This window comes from Triplophysa rosa, linkage group LG22, assembly GCF_024868665.1.
Source record: "Triplophysa rosa linkage group LG22, Trosa_1v2, whole genome shotgun sequence".
In the NCBI taxonomy this organism is placed as follows: Eukaryota; Metazoa; Chordata; class Actinopteri; order Cypriniformes; family Nemacheilidae; genus Triplophysa; species Triplophysa rosa.
In genome coordinates, this window is record NC_079911.1 from 17,436,785 (window position 1) to 17,458,761 (window position 21,977).

Here is a 21,977-nt window from a genome sequence, read left to right on the forward strand (position 1 = left end):
AGAGAAAGGCACTGCTGTGTGCACTGTGAGTCACGTTGCAGCATAGAGAGAGAGAGTTGCACAGAAGCCGAATATTGAAGTCAGACAAGTTTATCAAGCGCAGGCCCTTGAACGAACCGGCCCGCTCTGCTTTTGTAAAGGACATTCAGAGGCGTAACAAAGTCATTAAAGGAGAATCAATACAATGTGACGCCATTTGAGTTCGGCGTGGCTCGATTCAGACAGACTCTGCTGAGGGAAATGGGTTTTAGAGCCGTAAGCCTTGTAGACCGTTTACTGATGCCTGAGGAGGAATTTGATATCGGCCAAATGAATGCTCTCCATTGTGCACTTCCACTCAACCTTTTCTTGCCTCCAAGAATACCAATGCCACTCGACTAATAATCTATAAACACACATACGTTTCGCTATTCTGTGTACAGGCAAATCAGGTTTATTGATACGTTTATTAATTGCTTGTTCATTTTTCCAGCAGGAATGTCTCATTGGGCTTAACATTAACTTTGGCGCTCAAGTCATATTGCAATGGTTTTGATTGGCATCTGAGAACCCTGAGACACTCCCACGCATGCGAATGGAGGGCAGGAGAGAACACAGAAGCTTGTGTGATAGTTTTATAGTTACAAGTGAATCTTTGAGACAGAGTTGAAGATGTGGAAGAACTGTATATGCAACGATATTTAGTTATTAGTTCTTTCAGTTTTGAGTTTTATTTATTTTGGTCTTAGTTGAAATACTTCTTTAAAAGTTTGCACAATCTTTATTAATATTTCTCTACAGGTTGTATATGTATATAACTTTGTCTGTGTCAAAAATCTTGACTTTATAGTCTGACCTGAAGAGACCCCTGACTGCACAACTAAATCTGCTGAGCGAAGTCACGGGCTGTTCCATTCCGTCGCTACGTGCTCGGTCTGGTCTGATGCCCTGCTGCTCTGCCAGACACAAACGCTTGCAGATGTCTTATGAAACATAGACGCTCCTTACGTTCCATGCCGGCGATGTCACAGAGTTGGACCTTTCTGAGTTTAGACTTGGTCGCGTTTGAAAAGCTCATTCTCTAGCGAAAAAAATGACCTGTCTTTGCATTTAGCAAACACAACTTCAACTGGAACGGACTCAGAATAATTTGATGTTTTCAGAAACGAGCGAATCGCCCACCTCTGGCTTTCGCGTGCTCCTAGGTGTACGCCAGCACGAAGCCGCGAGCAAAACCGGTTGTGCTTCACTTTCTGTAATCTGCTAAATGACTTTCTGTTTGCTGCCCATTCATTTATTCACAGGAAGGTGTCAGACTGGCTTTTAGACGTATGCTGAATACCTGTGTGTGTGTTATTGAGAGATTCAGACAACAGCAAGCTGGCATCCGCTACGCACGCAAACACCGTCACGATCACCTCACGGCTACACTGGGCCAACACCTCTCCCAAAAACAACTTGGCTATATCTATCTACCAACACTGGGATTCAAGTTACATTTGCATATTTTTCCATGTCGGAGTCTTTGCGTCATACTGCGTCACGGCCTTAAGGCGTAGAGAGTTGTGAAGAAAGCGGTGGACAGTGTTCACTTTACTCTCCGACGAGGAATGAAATTTGCATTTTTGTCTCCGTTGTGCTGGTTAGAGTTTTGTTTTTCTTGAGGTATATGTTTGGTGCCCTCAAGGCGACACTTTAAATGCGTTGTCGATTTAGCTGTGCTTAAAACTGACACGGCACTCCAGCTTCAATTGGCAAGTCACAACACTCAACGGCGTGTGTTTTTACAAGCTTTGTCAGCTGTAAACATACAGAAATGGCACTTTTAAAAGAAGCAAACGGCTTCCTTTTAAGTATTTAATGCGGTTAACCACCTAATATTCTTTCATTCATGAGTTAAAATGCCAGGTTGTGATTCAGTATCTTTTAAGTGATATTATCTGATTGGTGTCTTTCTCGTTCTTTTTGTTTTTCTTACAAGCAAGTTTCCATCATACGGTTTCAACCCCGCATTCTTCGCCACAGCACCATCACTGGTGTTGAGACACTTTTAGCCAGGGAGCTGCGAGTGTGTGCGCGTTTGTGAGCACATGTGTGTAGGAATGTGTTATCAGGCCCAGCCTTCCTGTGGTTCCTAATCCTCTGTCCCCTTCCCCAGCCCCCAGTTTCTTTCTCGCACTCTTTTGGCATGACTTTTTTACTCTGGCTTTGGCTACGTGGGGGAAGGGTTCTCCAACCATGTGACCCAAGGTGCTCCCCCATTTGGCAGGCAAACAAATCTTTTGGCCAAGCGAGACTCTTGCAAGTCTGCGAGTTATCATTTGCTCGCTCTTGAAAACGTCATTTCATTATCAAATTGAGTTTCTGATTTACTAATATTTGTATTTTGCAGATGATGTAGAGATTTGTTAAAGCTTCCAGTGATGGATTTGGAGATACGATGGGCACAATTTTGGCACCACTTATGGAACCAAACAGAACTGCAAAACGATAATTTCCAAACTAAATTTTAAACACTTTTTGTTGTTTTGGTCCTGCCCCAAAAGCTAATGTTACATAGGGCTGCTCACCCGTTGCACATCCGTTCGTCTTTAAATCTTCAGGTCTGATATTCCTCATTGTTCGATTGCCTCTAAAGGATACTATCCCAACCTGCGCTTCACGTCTCTAAAATGATTCTGTCCACAGAAAACGCAGTCCCCGCAGAGAGCTGAATCCGCACTTCGTTTAGAACGCTGACACACAGGCATTTCTCCGACCTATCAGAAATCAAAGGCCTGCAAGCTTTTGTGTGCTGCTTTGCAGAAGTGCCAAGAGTTGTTGTACCTTTAAAGAGTGATTTAAAAAAATAATAATTTAAGGTCCAACTTTGGTTTATGGAGTGTCCAACAACAAGTTTACATACATACACTGTGTAAAAACACTTTCATTTTTTAATAATTGGCAGTTATAACTTATTATTACCTTACTTCTTGACTGACTCTCAAATGATTCGTTCGGCGATTCATCTGTCTAATCCCCTCCTTTCTTTCAGCCTACTCTGATCTGATTGGACAGATGGTCTAGTCTGCTGTGATTGGTCTACCGTGTGCTGTGTCGCAAATGGAACATAGGCGGGCATTACATGGAGTGACGCAAATCCGACCCGGAACTGAAATTCGAACGACAGAGTCGACTCCTTTTTCCCAAGCCAATAAGTTGGTTATTTGGTCACTTTCAGCTTTACAACTTGGCAGACTGCTTACGTTCACACACAGCAACATTACACACTGTATGAAATGTAATTTTACGGACATTGCAATATTTACTCTATAAGAGGTCACACCCCTGCAGCGCCGCGCTGTTCCGGACTCATCCGTCCCGTACGGCGGCTGCAGAAGTGCACGTGGACTGACCTCAGAGAAGCGTGCTGGTGAGGGAAATGGAGGGTAGAGAGGTTTGTGGAATTAAAGAAAGGGAGGGAAGCCCAGCAGGAACGGGTCACTGTAGGCCGGGGGTGGAACTAGAGGAAGAGTAGAGGAGGGGGTTAGATGGAGCCCGGCAGTAAAGAACAGCGTGTTCTGTTCATTCCAAGGCAAGAACTGTTTGTCCTGTTATCCGTCACACAGTGAAGCGAAAGCAATAGACGGAGATGCTTAACTGACTTGCTGCACAAAAATAAGTCTTCAAGACTGTGAAGTAAGACTAGTGCTGTATGTGGCCTTGATAAATGTTTGACAAAACCTTGTTGCCAACAAACCTTAGCTTGTGGTTACGCTTGCCACGTGTGTGCAGTTATTTGGTGTGTTCAATGTTTGTAGTGACCTGTAGTTGTGCAAAGCAGCCGACTGTTGATATACAGATAATAATGACAGTAAATTAGATTAAATTAACACTTATTTTACATATGTAATCATTGAATCTAAAAATAACTAAGTCTGATTAATTGATCACTATCACTGGTGTCTGTTCTGCGTTGATTTTAAATGTGTGTGTGTGTTATGGTGAGCTCTGCCATATTGTGTTGCCAGAAAGGATGGATTACTGTCGTCCAGTGTTTGAATAGATGCTCCATCATTGAAGGATTGTTCCAATATGAGGGTTTAATGATTACAGGGGTGGGCTGAGCTAATTAAACATCATTAATGTTCGTCAGTCGGATGTTCATTAAGCCGGAGAGCTGTAAGGTAATGTGTCTGATAGACATGCTGCAGTATTGCATGAGATGCTGTAATGCGTTTTATGCACGCAGCAGTATATTATGAGATACAATAATGCTTAAAGTTTGTAAAATAAAGTTAAATTATGTTCAAAATATTTAAAAACATTTTGTCACTGGGTAAAGAAAGCATCGCTCTATCTGTCTAAAGTGTTTGTGAAGGAAAGCAGCTCATGACGTTTACTTCGAGAGAGAGTCAACATCAAAATAAAGGTTCTGTCATCATTTAACTGTTGGAACACAAAAGAAGATATTTTGAGAAATGTCTTCATACAGTGGAAGTCAGTGGGGTTCAGTGTTGTTTGGTTATCAACATTCTTCAAAATATCTTCTTTTGTGGTCTGAAGAAGAAACTCACAGGTTTGACATTGCTAGATGTAATCGAAGTTTTTATTTCATGTGAACTATTCCTTAAACTGCCGAGCGTCTTTGTAAGATTATCGATTTTAATATTGACTTATAAATGTTTAGTCACTGAGGAAAAGTAGCTATGCAAAAAAAATCTATGCTAAACGTAGTGCCATGCTTGTTTTTAAACAAAACAATACAATTGAATTTGAAAAGCAATGTGTTTTAATATGGCTCAGTGAAACCTGAAATATACAAATTTTGATAATATCCTTCCAGTAATTAACCAAATACATGAAATGAATGGCTAATATATCACGCAATCCAAAAACGGTGCGGAACAGCGCAGCAGTGAGGTGGAATTCAGACAGGCGTTTAATAAACGTCTCTTAACACGAGCTGCCTGCTGTAATTGCTAATGAAAACGGCCACGCGAGCATGTAAATATTGCTAAGCCCGCTTCAGTCAAGTGGTTATCACAACACGACAATGGAGGATCTGATTTTCTCTCTGCCGCCACCCCCCCCCCATCCTCTCTTCTAGCCTCTCATTATCCCTGTAGGTGAACATCTCTCTGATCAACCCTGTCACTCCGCTCAGTTACTCTTCCTCCATTCATCCACCTTTCTTTTCAAGCTGTGGGGTGTCTGACCTAAATCTGTAAGGATGGGGAAGAAAATGGAAGCAAATAGGGAGTGGGGGGTGGAGAGACAGTACGGTACGAGGGGGTTGACAGCCACTGATGTTGGCGGCAAATTAGCATGTGTGCTAATCGAGCTTCACCCCCGAGAGCGTAGACAGGAGATGATGGGGTGGGGCGGAGGGGGGGGTTGGCGGTGTGTTGTTGTCATTATTAACATGTACAATCGCACACACGTGCACAAAGAATCGAGGTGGGCGACCTCGAGGTGGTCAGAACAAGAATGGTTTAAATAATTGAGAGGGTTGAAGGTGTTATCTCAAAGTGGTGGCCATGAGAACCTCCGCTTCTCCACATCTCATTTTTCTTTTCTGAATCAAAGAGCTATAAATAAACCTCCCTCCCTCCCCGGGTTCTTCGTGAGAATCCTGCAGCAGGACGTAGCGTTCGTGGGTACAGTTGTCCGACATGTTAAACGCGCATGTTTTTAAACACACACATCTCACTGGCTTTTGTCTCCACTGCTGCAGTATTTCCCAGTTTTCGACCGTGACTGCAGCTCGAGAGATGCCACATGCTGTCAGATCTCGCTCCTTTGTGCCTGCGTTTTTAAACTGTGATTGGTGGAGGTCTCCGACTCGCGGAAATGGTTGCAAAACCCACCCTATCAAAGCGCGGAGGTGAGCGGAGAAAGATGTGCTGGTGCAGTGAATTGTTGATTAACTCCTCGTGCCTCTGGGCCGAACCGAGAGCTCTCCAAATGAAATCGGGTGAAGCGACTACAGCTAATAGTGCCGCTCGGTTGACACACGCCCTGGAGGAAGTGCTGTGGTTCTAACGTGTCTCTTTGTGTTTCTCTGTTTCCCCAGACTGCCTGCTTGGTTGAGGAGATTTGGGGTACCTCGTAGACCCCTAGATTCCTCCGATGAACCCCATCAACTCCATGAAACCTGCCCTGCCTCCAACGCCACACAGGTCAGTGGAGACGGTGCACATCAGCTCTGCAGCCGCGAGCGCTTCCTCTTCAACGACATTCTGAACTCTTAACCCCCCTCCTGAACTGACACCTGCTTCCCCGGGTGCTGCACCTAACAGTCTCAACTCTAGCCCTGATGTTTTGATTGTTGTTTTTTTGACATTTACATATTTTACTCTTATTTGTTAATAGCCTCGGGGAAGCCGTGTGCATTTGTGTTTTGCAGTCGTATCTGGATGAGATTAACTTCAGCGTGCAGTTCATTTGTATTTTTAAATCTTTTTCTGGGCCAGGTGTTGTTATGTAAAGGGATAGTTCAGCAAAAAATAAGACTTCTGTCATTTATTCAGTCTCATGTCAAATCCTTTGTGACTTTGATTCTTCTGTGGAACACAAAAAAATATATTTTGAGAAATGTTTCAGTGCTTTTGTGTTCGTACAATGGAATCAATGGGATTCAGTGTTGTTTGGTTATCAGCATTCTTCAAAATATCTTCTTTTGTGTTCTGCAGGAGAAAGAAAGTCAAACAGGTTTGGAATGACACGAGGATGAATAAATAATTAAATTATTTTAATTTCTAGATGAACTATCCCTCTGCTTTGTAATAAGAGCCATTTTGTAGATGCATCACAACACACCGGTTCAGTTTAGACACAGTGCAAGTGATTAAGTTCTAAGCCAACAATAAAGACGTCACCTGTAATACTTAGAAACAGAATTACAGGTAGTGTCAGCACCTTAAATATACACATTCCTGTTGTTCTCAGCTCGCAGTGTCATTTGGTCTTTTAAATATTTAGTAAGCGATGCTTCCCTATGTAGGTGTACTTGGCAGATGTTTGACAGATATTTGAGCAAATAAAGGGAATTATGTTGCTAGAGAGGCAATAATGAAGCAAGCGTTCTGAACACATAGAAAAAGTGGAAGTTGGCATATCGCTCTAGCCGCAGTATGCCAAAGATAAATCGCCTGCAGCGGTGCACGCATTAGGCCCCAAACCCAATCCCCGTGCCCACACCTCTCCTATCGTTTACTGAGCCCTGAGTGCCATTTTTTCACTTTGATTGGCTGCTCTCTCTCTCAGCTCCTGATTGGCTGCTGTAGGGTTTGGCTCTGGAACCACAGTTTCCTGTTTGAGAGAGGATGGGGCATCTGGTGGTTTCCCTGCAGAGGAAGTTAAGAACAACCTCTGTGGAATGCCTCTTAAGCCACTGATAGTTCAGCTTGTTTATTTGATTCTGCGATGACCGGCCGCAGTGAGATTCTCACTTGTTGGAACTTCAGTATCCTGTGGGCTGCAGGTTAAGGTGGAAATGTGTCAGGCGAAGGATCTCCACTTTCTTTAAGAGCTTTAGAGAGAGATAGCTTTTCTGTGGCTGTGGGGTTTAGGTGTCTACGGTCAGTCAGGGCGATACAGTTATCACTCCATAAATCCACACGACTTAAATTTTTAGTGTACTCTTGGTTGGGTTGTTGACGGTTGAATAAGTCGGGAGTTAGAGATGTACCGATGTATCTTGTTTTTTTTTAATCAATTTAAGACCATCAGTATATTGGCTATAGCATGAAGAATACTGATATAACAAACCAATAGTTTCTTTTAATAATTAATAAAATATATATCAAATATATAATAATTGCAAATTAAATCAATAAATCATGATTTACTTGGTTTAATTGGTGCATCCCTTTTGGAAATATTCCCATCCAGGGTCCAGATTCACAAAATGTTTTCTCACCTGATTTCGTGCATGTGTGTTTGCACACATTTATTGACCCTCTATGGATGTAGATGCCCAGAGGTCGCGTTAACCGAAAATTCTCCGTCATTGACAGCTTTTTTTTACCAGTGACTGAAAAATCTGAAGGCCGTCCGTCATTTTGACAGATTACAATAAGGGCAATTTGTAACTCCCTGTTTTGTCATTTCCCTTCATTAGAGTGTGATCGTAGGTTACTACCCCTGCCCTGAACACGATCGCGAAGGGATGTGTGTTTCCCATTCAGTAGCTTACGTACAATGCCTGGTTTATGGAGTTTAAATGGACCCAAAACTCACGCGCATGGAATCCGCACGCGCTATGCAAACGCGCATAATGATAACCACGCGCGGAAAGCTGCTCCGCGAGGGCACATTTAAACTCCGCGAGTGAGCAGAACAGTATCCGCAAGCGGAAAAGAATCCTCGCGCAGGCGCATTTCTGCTCCGTGAGCAAAAACTCAGTCCACGAGCAGAGGCTTTGATGAGCACGCGCGCGATTCTCTCTATGCTCTCGCAGCTGCTCAACACTTGCTCGCTCGTTGAGTTGACTTCTGAGACTTTGGTGGCGGGACAATGGCAGACTTCTCCGATCCTTTGATTGGTCACTTTTAACATGCACTCACCTACAGTCTCCGACATGTATCTTACCCGTTGTACAGACGTCTTAATTTGGCATAACACAATACTTTTTTCCGTTTTTAAACTTGGGTTACAGTGTTATGTATGCGCTTGGCTTTGGATTTACATATTTGGGATCTTGACAGGAAGTTAGAAATAAATAGTTTGGTATGTGTACAAAACACCATTTGCAAGCACCTGTCACTGTGACTGACTAGACATATGAACATTAACATTTGTCTTTAATTACTATTTTATGTCTGACAACAGAAACATGAAATATATAACTGAACGGCTTTGCATTCAGTTGTATTAAAACACAGCAAGTTCCAAGAGTAAACGCAAGTACAGCGTGATGACGTCATGAACATGCTAATTACCACGTAACGCCTCCTTGCACCATAGTGACGGGTAATAATAGATTATGACAGATTTTTTATGACCCTGTCCGTCAAAATGACAGACGATAAAAAAAGTGTAGCGCAACCGCTGAGATGCCAAATATAACTTAAATTAATACAAAGGTTTTGATGCATACAATCCTTCACAATGTCTTACAGTCTCAGTTTTGTTCTTTATCAGTTTTATTTAGAGATGCACCAATATGTCGTCCAATAATCGGTATCGGCCGATAAAAGCTATTTTTCTGATGGTTTAAAAACAGCCGATGATCAGGACCGATATCCTATTAATCAAAAGAGGACAGGAAAAGGCAATGAATTTGTGCTCTGTGTATAGAAAATGTTAAGAAACATCACCAGTTTGATGTTTAATATTAATAGTCATTATATGAATTATTAACATTTAGAAAGTTAAGAAAATTAATTTAATCGGCAGTCTTTAGTTAATGCGAGTTAATATGACCACCATACTGTCCGTATCGCCAGATTTCACTTGGAATAATCGGCTATTGATATTTTGAAATTGAAATTTAGTATTGGTGTATCTCTAGTTTTATTCAAAAAAATTTTTGGGAAAGACCTATTTTCAATCTTTTGATCAATTAACACCAAAGCACACAATAGTACAGTATATTGTCCGTACTGTACGTCTAATCCTCACAGCCTCATTTTCACGCATCTACAGCCCGTGTTTTTTGTTCAGTTCAGTATGTGATGTAGTTTGGCTAATTATGGAAAGATGGAGAGAGATTATTGAGAGCGATCTGGTTTGATCCAGTTACACAGAAAACAGTAGGTACACATACACACACATACACTCCCCCCCCCCCCCCCCCCCCACTTGGCATCGTTACTCTTTCCTGTCTCTAAGTGACTGTGGAGTCGCCATGGTAACATTGTGCCGAGTACCTCCTGGCTGTGACACGTCTGAAGTCACACAAAGATTCGCTCTCGTTCACTCACACTTCACGCCATGTGCTGATTTCATACCAGAACCAAAGTAGTCAATGTAATAGAATCTGAATCCTGTTTCTGAGCATGTAAAGCGGATCAATGAAAAGTGAATTTAAAGTGTCCGGTAGAAGCACTCAGAAACTCTTTAATGTCTGTGTTTTCTGTCCCCACAGTGACGCCTCATACCCATATGATTCTGTCCCCTGGCAGCAAGGCCCCAATCAGCCTGCCGGCTCCCTCTCTGTGGTAACCACAGTGTGGGGGGTAACCAATCCTTCACCCAGCCAGGTAACATTCACCTCCAGTGTGTTGACCACAGAGCAAAGAACCCACTGAAACGAATGATGTCTGATTTATAAGTCAATTCAGTTTGAGTCAATGAATCGGTGGATTCGTTTGGCAAATGTTTCTGAATGTGTTGACAAATTTGACATTTTTGGACTTTTGGACGATGTTTACACCTGGACAGAGAGATTCGAGTTCATTTGTCAGCAATTTTTTCTGGTATTGGTATTGATTGCTTAAATGTTGATATTGTGACCGTCCTATATTATACTGTATTTTCAAGACACTTCTTATAGTTACAGTATCGACATCTTTTTCTATTGTTCATGTTTATTTGTCTGCAAAAGTCCACTGGATTTTGACAGCTCCCTTTTTAGTTGACAAATGAACATCTGCAAAAATTGGAAGTTGAAAACAAAGTTACACTGTGATTTTACGTGTAACAATTTACACACAATAAAAAACTGAGTAAATGTTAAAGCTGTGAAATCAATGAAATATACGGTTTAAATTGAGTAAATATAAGTATAAAAATTATGTAAATCAAATATTTCTCTTAGAATTCACCAAAAATATTTGTTAAAAAAAATATGTCCCACTAAAAAAATCAGTTAAGTGATTTTATATAAGAAAGATAAGAAGTTAATATAGCTGTTTATTTCTGTGATATTTACTAAGCCCACAGAATTATATTTTAGAGCGTGGGGTTGTCACAATAAAATTTCAGAAGTGGACATCAGTAGAGGAGATTTTTGATACCGCATTGAACAAACTCCGTTTTATACATTGCATTAATTTAAAACTTTGGCATGTAGTTTCCAAGTATAACAACAAATGCCCTGACCTCTTGTTGGTTATAAGTTGGCAATGCACGGGTGTCAAATCATCGATTATTTGTTACAGATGAAACAGACTGAACAACAATCTTACTATTCAAAATTAAAAAAGCAGATGCTCTGACTATGTTGTGAACCTCTTGAAATAATAATGCTTGTAAAGTAAATGCAGGGTAGAAGAAACAATTGACCTCATGCGTTTGACCTCCCCTTCCTGAAAACCTGTTTACTTCCTGTCCTTCAGTCGGGAGTATAAACATTCCTCTTGTTTTCCGCAGGTTTTTGGTGCTCCCATGGGTCCAGGCGGAAACTCAGCCGGTGGTCATATGATGCCTGGCAACAGTCCGGGCATGAACTCCTCTCAATTTATGAGTCAGCAGGGCTACCCTGAGCCCAACAAGGGCTACATGCAGCAGGGTATGTACGGGCGGCCCACCGGGGGATACCCAGCAGGACCTGGATACGGGGGCAGGTGAGAAACACTTGAAAAAGGAAAGCAATATGTGTGTGTGATGAGGATGTGGCTGTGTTTAGACTCTGCTCCTCGTGGGAGTTCTATGACGTCAAGGAGACGGCAGACGTCACCGCAGTGGGGGATGAGCGTGCTGCGTCGTCCCACCCCTGCTCTGACTCACGCAAACACACGCGCACGCTGGCGTCCCTTAAGATCAATTTGCATCGCAATAAATCTTTTGAATCACTGACTCGAAGCACTCAACGTCCCCCTTTGGCTCTGAGGACCACTCGCACAACACCGCGCTGTCACAACGATGTGAATAATCAGCCCCATTTAAGCCACGTTATACAAGCATGCCACGCCACCTCGGCTCACGATACCCAGCAGTGCTGTTAATCTTATTTCATGATAGAAATGAGACGTGACTTTACGTGCACATTGTCCTAACATGTTTGTCTTTTATCTCTCTTCAGTTACCCCAATAACGGAGGAGGTTCCCTCGGGATGCCGCCCCATGGAGTCCGTCAGCCCACAGACTTCACCCAGGCAGCCACTGCCGCTGCTGTGGCCGCAGCTGCTGCCACAGCGACGGCCACAGCCACGGCAACAGTCGCTGCGATACAGGAGAAGCAAAACCAGGAGCTGAACTATGGGCCTGTAAGGAATCTTACTTGTTTGTGCACACAGTTGACCTTCGTTACGGTGACTGCACTAAAAGCCAAGGTCTTCTGTGTTTATACCACTTAAATGTTTTAGTGATGAATTGTGCCGCTCGGCTTTATATCCCTCGTGTCTTTTTGTTGTTGTTAATCTGATCAGTGCCGTGCTCAGGCTCCGTTTGTTTTATAATAAAATTGTTTTCCTTTGTGACACACAGTAACCTCTCTTTCCTTGTGCTCAATTTGCCCCCTGCTGGTTGAACACAGATTCCAAAAACACGGCTTTAATTATTAAAAAAAAAAACATTTCCCTCTCGTTTTTCCAGCACGTATCACACAGCACATTTCACATTCCCCTTGTCTGTCCGGCTTTAGACGGCAGACGTCCCGGCCACACAGGCGAGACGGGACTTGATTGTTTACAGCGGTGACCTAGTTGCCGTTTTCCTTTCATGCCCAGAGCTTGTCAGCCATAAGTCATGGTAGCAGGCACTTCTCCAGCCATTGTTACTCAACGCTGCTTCTGATGGGTGTGGATCTCTATGTTATTTTGCTTCACAGATGGGTGGTGCTTCCTCTTACAACACCCAGTTCCTGTCACACTCAGGACCCCGTGGCCCACCGGGCATGGCCCCTTCCGGGATGGTCGGCTCCAGACCCCCTTCCATGGGACCCATGTACGCGCAGCAGGGCCAGAGGTTACCCCAGCATCCGGTGTACCAGGGAGGCCAGCAGGGTCCTCCGCGACACCAGCAGGGCCTGAAACGCCCCTACAACTCTGACGTGAGTCGTGATTCGCTGTTAAGCTAACCGAGTCATGCCAAACATCAGCAGGGAAATCATAGCACAGCTTCTAGTCAGCTACCTACTTAGACAGCATATTAAAGTATTAAATACTATTCCTGACTGCTCCAAAAAAGTAGGCAGTGTAATAATGCTGTCTTTTAAGAAACCTTATTTTGGTCGTATTCATCACATGTATTCTTCATGAGTAAGGCAATCCCATAGTGCAATGCAAGGTAAATAGCAATAGCAAGTAAAAAATTTACTTCAAACTGGATTTTACTTTATATAATGAGATCCTAGTTGTGTATATACAGTATATAATGGAAATATGATAAAGATTTGCTTCTTTCTCTTTTTTGCATGCAGGGATTTCCAGGACAGCAGTACGGTCCCGGGATGGGAGCCGGGGGCCCGTACCCAGGTCAACCCATGCAGTACCACGGTCCCGGGCCACAGCGGTCTGCTCCTTCCCCGTCTTACCCAACCCACAGAATGCCTCTCCAGCAACCCAATATGGGCCAGTATCCTGCAGGACCAGGAAACCCTGGCCAGTACTACAAGGTAAAAAAAGAGGCTTAAAAACTTAAACTCCTGGGTTAGAAATAGCCAACGAAAAATCTATGACCTACCCTTATGTTGTAAGTGTGAATGACAGGTAAAGACCAGTCGTCTTATTCTTTTAGAAACTTTCAAACCCTTTACCTGCATATTGCAACACATTGTAGGCTGCAAATAGTATCGTGTTTCCAAAGAACAGGTTCCCTTGTGTGTATTCAGTGACAAACAAGCTGCCATTTTTAGAGAAACGCACTGCTATGTGATACTTACAAATACAGCAATGAACTTTCAACAGGCAACTGCTTGCAAAGATTTTTGGAAGTACCGGTGAAACAAAATCCAATGCAGGTGGTTTAAATTCAGAGTCTGGAGTTACAGCGATAGATGATCGCTACCGTCATATCACTGTGTTATCACCAGAGCAAGTGCTTTCATTACTTCTAACATTTAGGCTCGCTTTCAAAATCTAGTCTCTTGTGTAAAGTGAAACGGCAGAATCGCATACAATCCCATAATGCATTGTTTCAAGATGGCAGACATAGTGATAGGTGATAGAACAGTGAATATTTGACCCTGTATTTGTGTGTGCTGTCTTATATGCATTAGTTCAAATTGTATTATCGGCATCACACGAATGCAGAATTTTCTGTTGACATGTTTTGACATGTGAAGTTGCTACTGCGTCTCAAATGGCTCACTAATGAGATTCCATGACAGTTTGAATGCGCCCTTATAAGCGGGGGTTGGATGGACTGCTGTACGCTTCATGTTGAAATGCTTTTGTTTGTTTAACAGGCGGACCAGTTTAATGGACAGGGAAACAGTCACAACAGTCTATCATCTGGAGTGACAGGAGCCGGCTATAACACCTTTAACCAGGCCGCTGTCAACGGGGTTGGTATCTCCTCTCTCGCGTTTCACGTGTGTGTGTTCACGTGTCATAGTTCTGGATGAAGCTGCTTGTTAATATTTCACCATTTCATGAGCCCTGTGGTCGGACTTTGGCTGTTAAAAGTCCAAACTCCACCGACCTGAATGTTGTTGCAGAATTTTAATTATGAAAACAAGATTGTGGTGACGATGCCAATGCGGTTAGTAACGTTTGCTTCTGTATCCTGCAGCCTGGACGGGCGATGCCTGGATACCCCAGCTCCCCCCTCCCGGGAAATCCCACTCCTCCAATGACCCCTGGCAGTTCTATGCCCCCGTATATGTCCCCGGGCCAAGACGTCAAATCTCCCTTCCTCCATGACGTTAAACCCAACATCAACTCTCTGCAGCCCCCCTCAGGTAACACATAACTTTACATCAGGGCCAACACCCCTCTTGTTCTTGTTGTGGAATAAAAAAAAGTTCACAGTAAAGATCTAAAAAGTTCATTAGTTTTAGTGCTTTTGTATTATTTTACAGTTTAAATGAGTAACATAAGCGATGATATTCATGTCACTCTATTTAAACTTCTTACATCATCTCAGCAAATCTGACACAAATCTTTCTCTGGTCTGTAGGCAACCCCAGTGATGACTTGCGTCTGACCTTTACTGTACGAGACGGGGTCGTGTTGGAGCCCTTCCGACTGGAGCACAACCTGGCCGTCAGCAACCACGTCTTCCAGCTGCGAGACTCCGTCTATAAGACCCTCATGCTGAGGTGAACTTTTATGCTTGCCATGTGTCTCAGTGTTCGTGGAAGTGTTTGTTAGTGTTTCGTGTGGCAGTGCAGCGGTTCATGTTGTTTGTTTCGTTTGAGCTCCGATGATGCGTACAGGTGTGACGGCTGACATGTGTGTGTTTAACAGGCCGGATCTGGAGCTTCAGTTTAAGTGCTATCATCATGAGGACAGACAGATGAACACCAACTGGCCGGCGTCGGTGCAGGTGAGCGTCAACGCTACGCCTCTCACCATCGAGCGCGGGGACAACAAGACGTCCCACAAACCGTTGTACCTCAAGCACGTCTGCCAACCGGGACGCAACACCATTCAGATAACGGTCACGGCCTGCTGTTGTGTAAGTGTCATGAGAGGATTGCGTGCAGTTTTACTTGTTTTGAACACCATTTAGTTTAGTTATAAAACTAAACTCTCTCTCACTCTCTCTGCAGTCTCATCTGTTCGTGCTGCAGCTGGTTCACCGGCCGTCCGTGCGCTCCGTTCTTCAGGGTTTGATGAAGAAGAGACTGCTCCCAGCGGAGCACTGTGTCACTAAGAGTGAGTGAACATCATAGCTTTTGACCGCTCGCTGCTTCTGTGCTCTCCATATCAACTCACCCTCTGCTCCCCCACAGTTAAGAGAAACTTCAGCAGCGGTACCATCCCAGGAACCCCTGGGCACAATGGTGAGGATGGCGTGGAACAGACAGCCATCAAGGTCTCCCTCAAGTGTCCCATCACCTTCCGCCGCATCCAGCTTCCCGCCAGGGGTCACGACTGCAGACACATACAGGTGAGTCCTGACAGATTGTATTGAAATCATATATCAGCGTCAAGCAGATCCGGAACACTCCAGGGTTTATAATATCCACAGCTGTGCTTGAAAATACTTTTAATTCTGTTAGATGTTCAATTCAGGTCTTAATTTGGATTATCATTGAGTTTGAGTGCTTGACTCTGTGTTGCCGTGTTTTTCTCACAGTGCTTTGACCTGGAGTCTTACCTGCAGCTAAACTGTGAGAGGGGAACTTGGCGCTGTCCTGTGTGCAAGTAAGACTTTTCTCCTTTAACTTAAGAATTTATACTTTGACTTTTCTTTTTCCTTTTTAAAAGACTGTTATTCTATACGACTAATAGAGTTTACCTAAATGTTTTCTTCTTTGTTTCATTGCAGTAAGACTGCACTGCTGGAGGGACTAGAAGTGGATCAGTACATGCTGGGCATTCTCATCTACATTCAGAAGTATGTTTCTGTAACCATTAGTTCCTCAAATACTGAAAATTCGCTGGTAATTTACTCACTCTCAGGCCATCTAAGTTACATTTAGTCATTTAGCAGACACTTTTATCGAAAGAGACTTACAGGGAGTTCAGGGAGCAATAAAGCTATATGTCATACAGGAGCAATAATACAAGAGGTGCTAATACCAAGTTACTAGTTTCAACAAAAGCCAGAACAATACCTTGGTGGTGTAGAAGTACTAAAGAATGTTTAATCATAAAAATGTGCTCACTAGCGACTCATAAAATCAATTTTTACACATGAACTGAATCAGAGTCGGCGCCAGGGTGCACAAAGTGAGGGGGCTGCTATGTTTAGTGGGGGGGCCAGGGTTTAGGGGTTTAGAATGGGCTGGTGTCCCGAAATTTCATTCTACCCGTCAGATTATCCTACCAGGCATGCGCACATCAATGTTACGTCATTTTCTTGCGCTATAAAATCATCCTATTTTGTTTATTTTATACTGCTACGGGAATCTGATTTTTGTTGTTAAATCATTCTAGGCCTACATATTTATTTACTACTGTAGTACAATTATACGGTATTGCGCTGTAAATTAATCATGTTTCTTTTATGCTGGTAGGATAATCTGACAGGGTATTTACGATGTAAATGTATTTAATGTGTTCATTTTAAACTGGTAGGACTATCTGACAGGGTATTTTGCATTGTAAAATCATCCTACCTGTTTATTTTGTCGATGTGGTTTAGATTATAGCCTAAATTTTGCCCAGGACAATTCGAGGTTGAGACACGGCACAGGCTGAGGTCTCGCTCTGTTCTGTTTCAGTGTGCTGCTCTTCTGGTGTTAAGAAGCGGCACTCCGCCATGCCCCAGTTTTCTTCTCAAGTTTAAGTTTTACCAATTTACTTTTTTATCAGAGATGATCACGGAAAACCTGATCTATATGCAACGTGGTAGGCTAACCAAATCACACTTGTAAAAGCGGCACATTCGCACATAACGAGTGCGCGAAGAAATCCATGTCCGCACACATCAGCCGCGTACTGTCTTTTTCATTGAGAGCCAGACATTTTTAACTATAATACAATAAAAAATCTAGTTAAATCCTGCCTATGGGTGCGCAATACCTGCGAGTTGTAGATACAAAGCGTTTCATCCAGTGCGCGCTGCCGTTTTGAAGTTTAACAATTCTAAATGTCCATTTCGAGGACAGCATTTTATATTTCGCATAGCTTTTTCAAAGCTAATAAATTGAACTGAACTAAAAGACATGAAAGACACTGAAACTGAAAGGCTATTTTTATATCAACTTGGAGGAGAGCAAATGTTGTATGACGTTTTGACAAAAAGAACTGGAAATACACCGATCATAGCCTACATAAATTCAGCGGAAGTTAATAAATGAAGATGACTAATTTAGACGCATATATAGAAAAAAATACATAAAAAATGTCAAAAGCAGGCTTTAAAGAAAAAGTGAGAGAAAAAGTATACAGGGGACTGTTCCCCAGTAGAGCTTTATGTCTAACAATCGCATCATTATAACAACACTAAAGAGAGAGCTCTTGCTTTCTGTTAGACAGCCTGTATCTCAATTGTCACCGTCTGCATAATAGTAATGCCCGTTTCTTGTTAAGCAATGCATACAGAAACGTTGCAGCTGGATGCAAGCAGCCCTTTAGCTTGTTTTTAACAACACATAAGTACAGCACAAGACAATGTCTTTAAAATCTGTTAACGAATAAATAAATTATTTTTACCCTCTGCTCTTGTTGTTTCATTAATAAATATAAACCAAATTCATTCTCCAAATGGTTTTTAATGATTTCGTCTTTTATCATTTTAAAAAGTGAGGGGGCACAGTGATTGACGTGGCCGGGCCATGCCCCCTAGTGCCCCCTCGTGGCGCCGACTCTGAACTGAATATTGTTAGCATGTCTGCTAAAGGAAGTTTTTAGTTCTTGCCATCCATGTTCTGTGTGGTAGTTTTCGGTTTCTAGAGAAATGTGCTTTTTCTTTCACTGGTTTAGCTCGGACTATGAAGAGATCACCATTGATCCAGTATGCAGCTGGAAACCAGTTCCAGTGAAACCAGATCTGCATATTAAAGAGGACCCAGACGGCCCTGCCCTGAAACGCTGTCGCACCCTGAGTCCCAGTCACATGATCCTGCCCAACGTGATGGAAATGATTGCAGCGTTGGGACCGGCCTCCTCGCCCTACCAGTCCCTACCACAAGGGGGCAGCAGCAGCACACCTGATTATCCCAGCCAAGGTAAGAGACTGTTGGGACCTGTCAAATTTGAATGTTCAAGGGACCACAAGGGCAAGAGGATTATTATGGATGTGAAACATTTCGCAAAAGGTAAATCTGTATTTTAACCTCACTTGTTTTTGTCATTCTGTTCGCCAGGCGGTTCGGGATATTCTAACCAATCAGGCTTTTCGGACTTTCCCAATGCTCCGGGCACCCCCACCCTGGGAGAGTTTGCCTCTGGGCCGCCCCCTGTCTCCTACCAATCTGACTTACCAAGTGGTCTCCTCACCCCTGAAAAACCAGTGGGACATCCCATGTCAGGACAGGTGAGTCTCATGTAAAGGATCAGTTTTGTCTAAATTCAACATCATAAATGTGATGATAATAAAGACTAAAAATCAACCCTGAACTCTACAACCTTTATCGTGGTATGAAGTCTGAAATGATCCAATCCATACAAATTTACAATTTACATTTATGCATATTGACTGATGATTTTATCCAAAGCGGTCCACTTATCGTGCAAAAATGAGCTTGCACCCTGGTTACCTGAATGTGATTTTGTGGCATCTTAGTTCATGTCGTCTCCGTGTGTTGTGGTGTGTAAGAGCTATTCAGAAGGTTCTGGAGACGACAGCATGAGCCAACGTCTCTGTCTGTCATTCACAGCTGCTGTGTTTAAACGCAACACACGTTATTCTAAACACTGTGCTACTTTTACTAATTCCTAACCATCTCTTTTTGTCTGTTTTACACTCTCTCTCCTCTAATAAAGATGACCCACTCTAGTCGCATGGACCCTTCCCACAATCCCCTCCAACAGCAGCAGCATCAAGGGCTCCACAGTAATGCCAACATGGGTGGACCCATGCATTCCCGCAACCCCTCCCAGAATCCCCGGATGCACACAGACAGTTTTGGACTGGGGGGACCCGGGGGACCGGGGGACATTCCAGAGCCTGCCATTGATGTAAGAATCAGTCTTTGTGTTTGATTTTGTTATTTTATATTCGAGTTTGTTTATCTTAGACAGATATTTGTTTGTTGCAAGCCAACGTGAATGTCTTGACATTCCGAATCCTCTAATGTTTTCCAGCTTCTCCCAGAGCTGACAAACCCAGATGAGCTGCTGTCCTACTTGGGTCCACCCGACCTTCCTAACAACAGCAGCGATGACCTGCTCTCTCTGTTCGAGAGTAACTGAGTCCTATCCCATCATTCCTCAGCCTTGCGTCACCGTCCAACAGACAGCCTCCCCTGCCCGCTCTCGGCCCGCGGCAGGGAGGTTTGTGAAGTGTAACAGATATCCATTTGCGTCTTTGCGCCGATTCCTCCTGAAGAACGTAGTGACTTGTGGGAAGGTGCAACGGAGGTCTTTTTTTCATGTGACGATGTTACTGTCCGTCTGCTTCGCTGAACTCTGTCAAGATTTTATTGTGAATTTCATTTAGAAGGAGTTCCTTTCTTACGAGCTGCACTCTCAGATCATTTGTAGAAAGATCTCGCATCTGACTCATGTGCTGTAAATGACATCGTGGGGGGGACCAGGCATCATTCGTTTCTCATCGCAGCAATCTCAATTAAACGAGGGACTAACTTTAGTACTGAACTTAAAAAGAACATGCGGGAAGCCAAAGCGTCTCACCATTTAAAAACATTTAAACTTGCTCACATATACTGTAAAACACAAACTTAATTCTCCTAATAAACAGGAAGACTTGAAGTTTTTTCTTATTTTGCCCAAAGACACAGAGCTAGTGTCACACGTAAATGACTTGATCTCAAATCTACTTGAAGAAGAACAAGTGTAGCTTTTTAAACATTTTAATATAGACAACCACATCTTAAGTCAAGATCTTAAACCAGTAGCGTTACAGAAATGCACTATTATATTTTTGCACACGTCAGGCCCTTCAGACGTTAGCAAGCTGTTTTTCTTACAGACTCATACAACAGAAATCAAAGGTAATGAATTTGTCCTTGTAACGCACACATGCACACCTTCAGTGTGTGTTTTGGCACAAACTCAAACTTGTTACGCCACATCCTGCTTTCAGAAACGTCTGTTTGTCGTGTTGTTTTTCCTCAGCTTTATTTGAAAAAGAAGTCTTCCTCTCCTTTCGGGACGCAAGGTCTGTGGGTTTCACTGATGCGGTTACGAGAACGCATCAGAATTCCTAATTCGAGTCGCACCCTCACTTTAACACACATTTCAGTTTCCCTTAAATATGCAAGTGAGAGATTTTGGGCTGTTGAAGAAACGTGACTGCAGAACTCTTTAAAAACACACAGAGCTCAGACAGCCCAGTAGCAGCTTGTTGACAGGTTATAACCACACACAAACGCATACGAAGAGGGTAAAACTTGGGCATTCTGGGACAGAAACTTTCCCGCAATGAGATTTGGACAAATCTGGTTGGGTAGCTAATGGGAAATGGACTGACGTTTATACATCGGTAAACATTGGGATTCATGTGAAATATGTACAGATATAGTATTATTATTGTTGCAGATGTGAACTTTCTCTTAACCCCCACGATATTGAAAAAAAGAACATTTGAAACACTATGATGAGCTCATGTCATGCTTTTCATTCCCCCGTTTTCCCATTCAATGCTCTGTGAAAGCGGGGAGGGGAGATGAGTCTACTGTTGTTTCTGGTCTTGTCTCATTTTATTATTTATCATCACTCTTCAGGCACTGTTAGCAAAGTGCAGTTTGTATATTAACAATACAGGAAACGTCAGGAGTTCTCAGATGTGCTTGTTTTTTTCTTTGAAGTAATTTGTGTATCATACCATTTTATCTTTTGATTATATAATTGTTATTATAATTATGAAGACAATTGATGGGCCTGTATGCATCTCTCTCTCTCTCTCTGTGTGTCTCTCACTTCTGTGTTAACTAGCAGAGTTTATGAATTTGTTAGAAAGAGAAAAAGAAAATGAATTCGCCATCTGAATCTGTGACCACCATCATGAGAAACCTGGAGACCAGCATCATGTTCACTTGTTGATCAAACTGTTTTAAAAGATGTTTGACTTGTCTTGTGTCGGTGGATCATTAAGTTCTATCAATTGAATTAAACATGTACAATTGAAATCGATTTGTTTTTCTAAAGATGTTAAATATTTCCATTATGTTTTATAAGTAAAGACTTAAGCCACATTGAGTTTCATTGGCTTTATTTGAAAAGGAGCAGCGGCACGGGGGGCGTGGCCGGACAAAGGTGTGCTCGTGTAATAATTTTACGTCTCCGGTGGATTTATTTTCGTCTGATACGAGGTTAAGTCGTGATTGTATCCGTACAATAAAAAAAACTATTTAAAATAACCCGAAAATATGTCATTCGGTTCCGTGCAGC

The 21,977-nt window shown here is 42.8% G+C and overlaps 1 protein-coding gene across 3 annotated transcripts in view; it reads left to right on the plus strand.

The window, feature by feature from the left end:
* The window catches only part of zmiz2 (zinc finger, MIZ-type containing 2), a 33,479-nt gene extending 11,594 nt beyond the window's left edge, over nucleotides 1–21,885 (plus strand). The window contains exons 1-19 of one of the 3 annotated variants that reach the window (XM_057321085.1): nucleotides 5,611–5,845; nucleotides 6,035–6,140; nucleotides 10,052–10,166; nucleotides 11,278–11,471; nucleotides 11,930–12,113; nucleotides 12,677–12,898; nucleotides 13,268–13,462; nucleotides 14,255–14,353; nucleotides 14,581–14,749; nucleotides 14,968–15,109; nucleotides 15,258–15,468; nucleotides 15,563–15,668; nucleotides 15,746–15,903; nucleotides 16,093–16,160; nucleotides 16,285–16,353; nucleotides 18,387–18,631; nucleotides 18,770–18,939; nucleotides 19,389–19,583; nucleotides 19,710–21,885. In XM_057321085.1, coding sequence (XP_057177068.1) covers nucleotides 6,091–6,140; nucleotides 10,052–10,166; nucleotides 11,278–11,471; nucleotides 11,930–12,113; nucleotides 12,677–12,898; nucleotides 13,268–13,462; nucleotides 14,255–14,353; nucleotides 14,581–14,749; nucleotides 14,968–15,109; nucleotides 15,258–15,468; nucleotides 15,563–15,668; nucleotides 15,746–15,903; nucleotides 16,093–16,160; nucleotides 16,285–16,353; nucleotides 18,387–18,631; nucleotides 18,770–18,939; nucleotides 19,389–19,583; nucleotides 19,710–19,817 — 2,700 coding nt within the window. In that variant the 5' untranslated portion in view covers nucleotides 5,611–5,845; nucleotides 6,035–6,090 and the 3' untranslated portion in view covers nucleotides 19,818–21,885. Of the gene's footprint in view, nucleotides 1–5,610; nucleotides 5,846–5,914; nucleotides 5,936–6,034; nucleotides 6,141–10,051; nucleotides 10,167–11,277; nucleotides 11,472–11,929; nucleotides 12,114–12,676; nucleotides 12,899–13,267; nucleotides 13,463–14,254; nucleotides 14,354–14,580; nucleotides 14,750–14,967; nucleotides 15,110–15,257; nucleotides 15,469–15,562; nucleotides 15,669–15,745; nucleotides 15,904–16,092; nucleotides 16,161–16,284; nucleotides 16,354–18,386; nucleotides 18,632–18,769; nucleotides 18,940–19,388; nucleotides 19,584–19,709 lie in introns of those variants that run through there. The other 2 variants (XM_057321087.1, XM_057321084.1) reach the window with 2 other exon arrangements.
* Nucleotides 21,886–21,977: the final 92 nt, after the last annotated feature.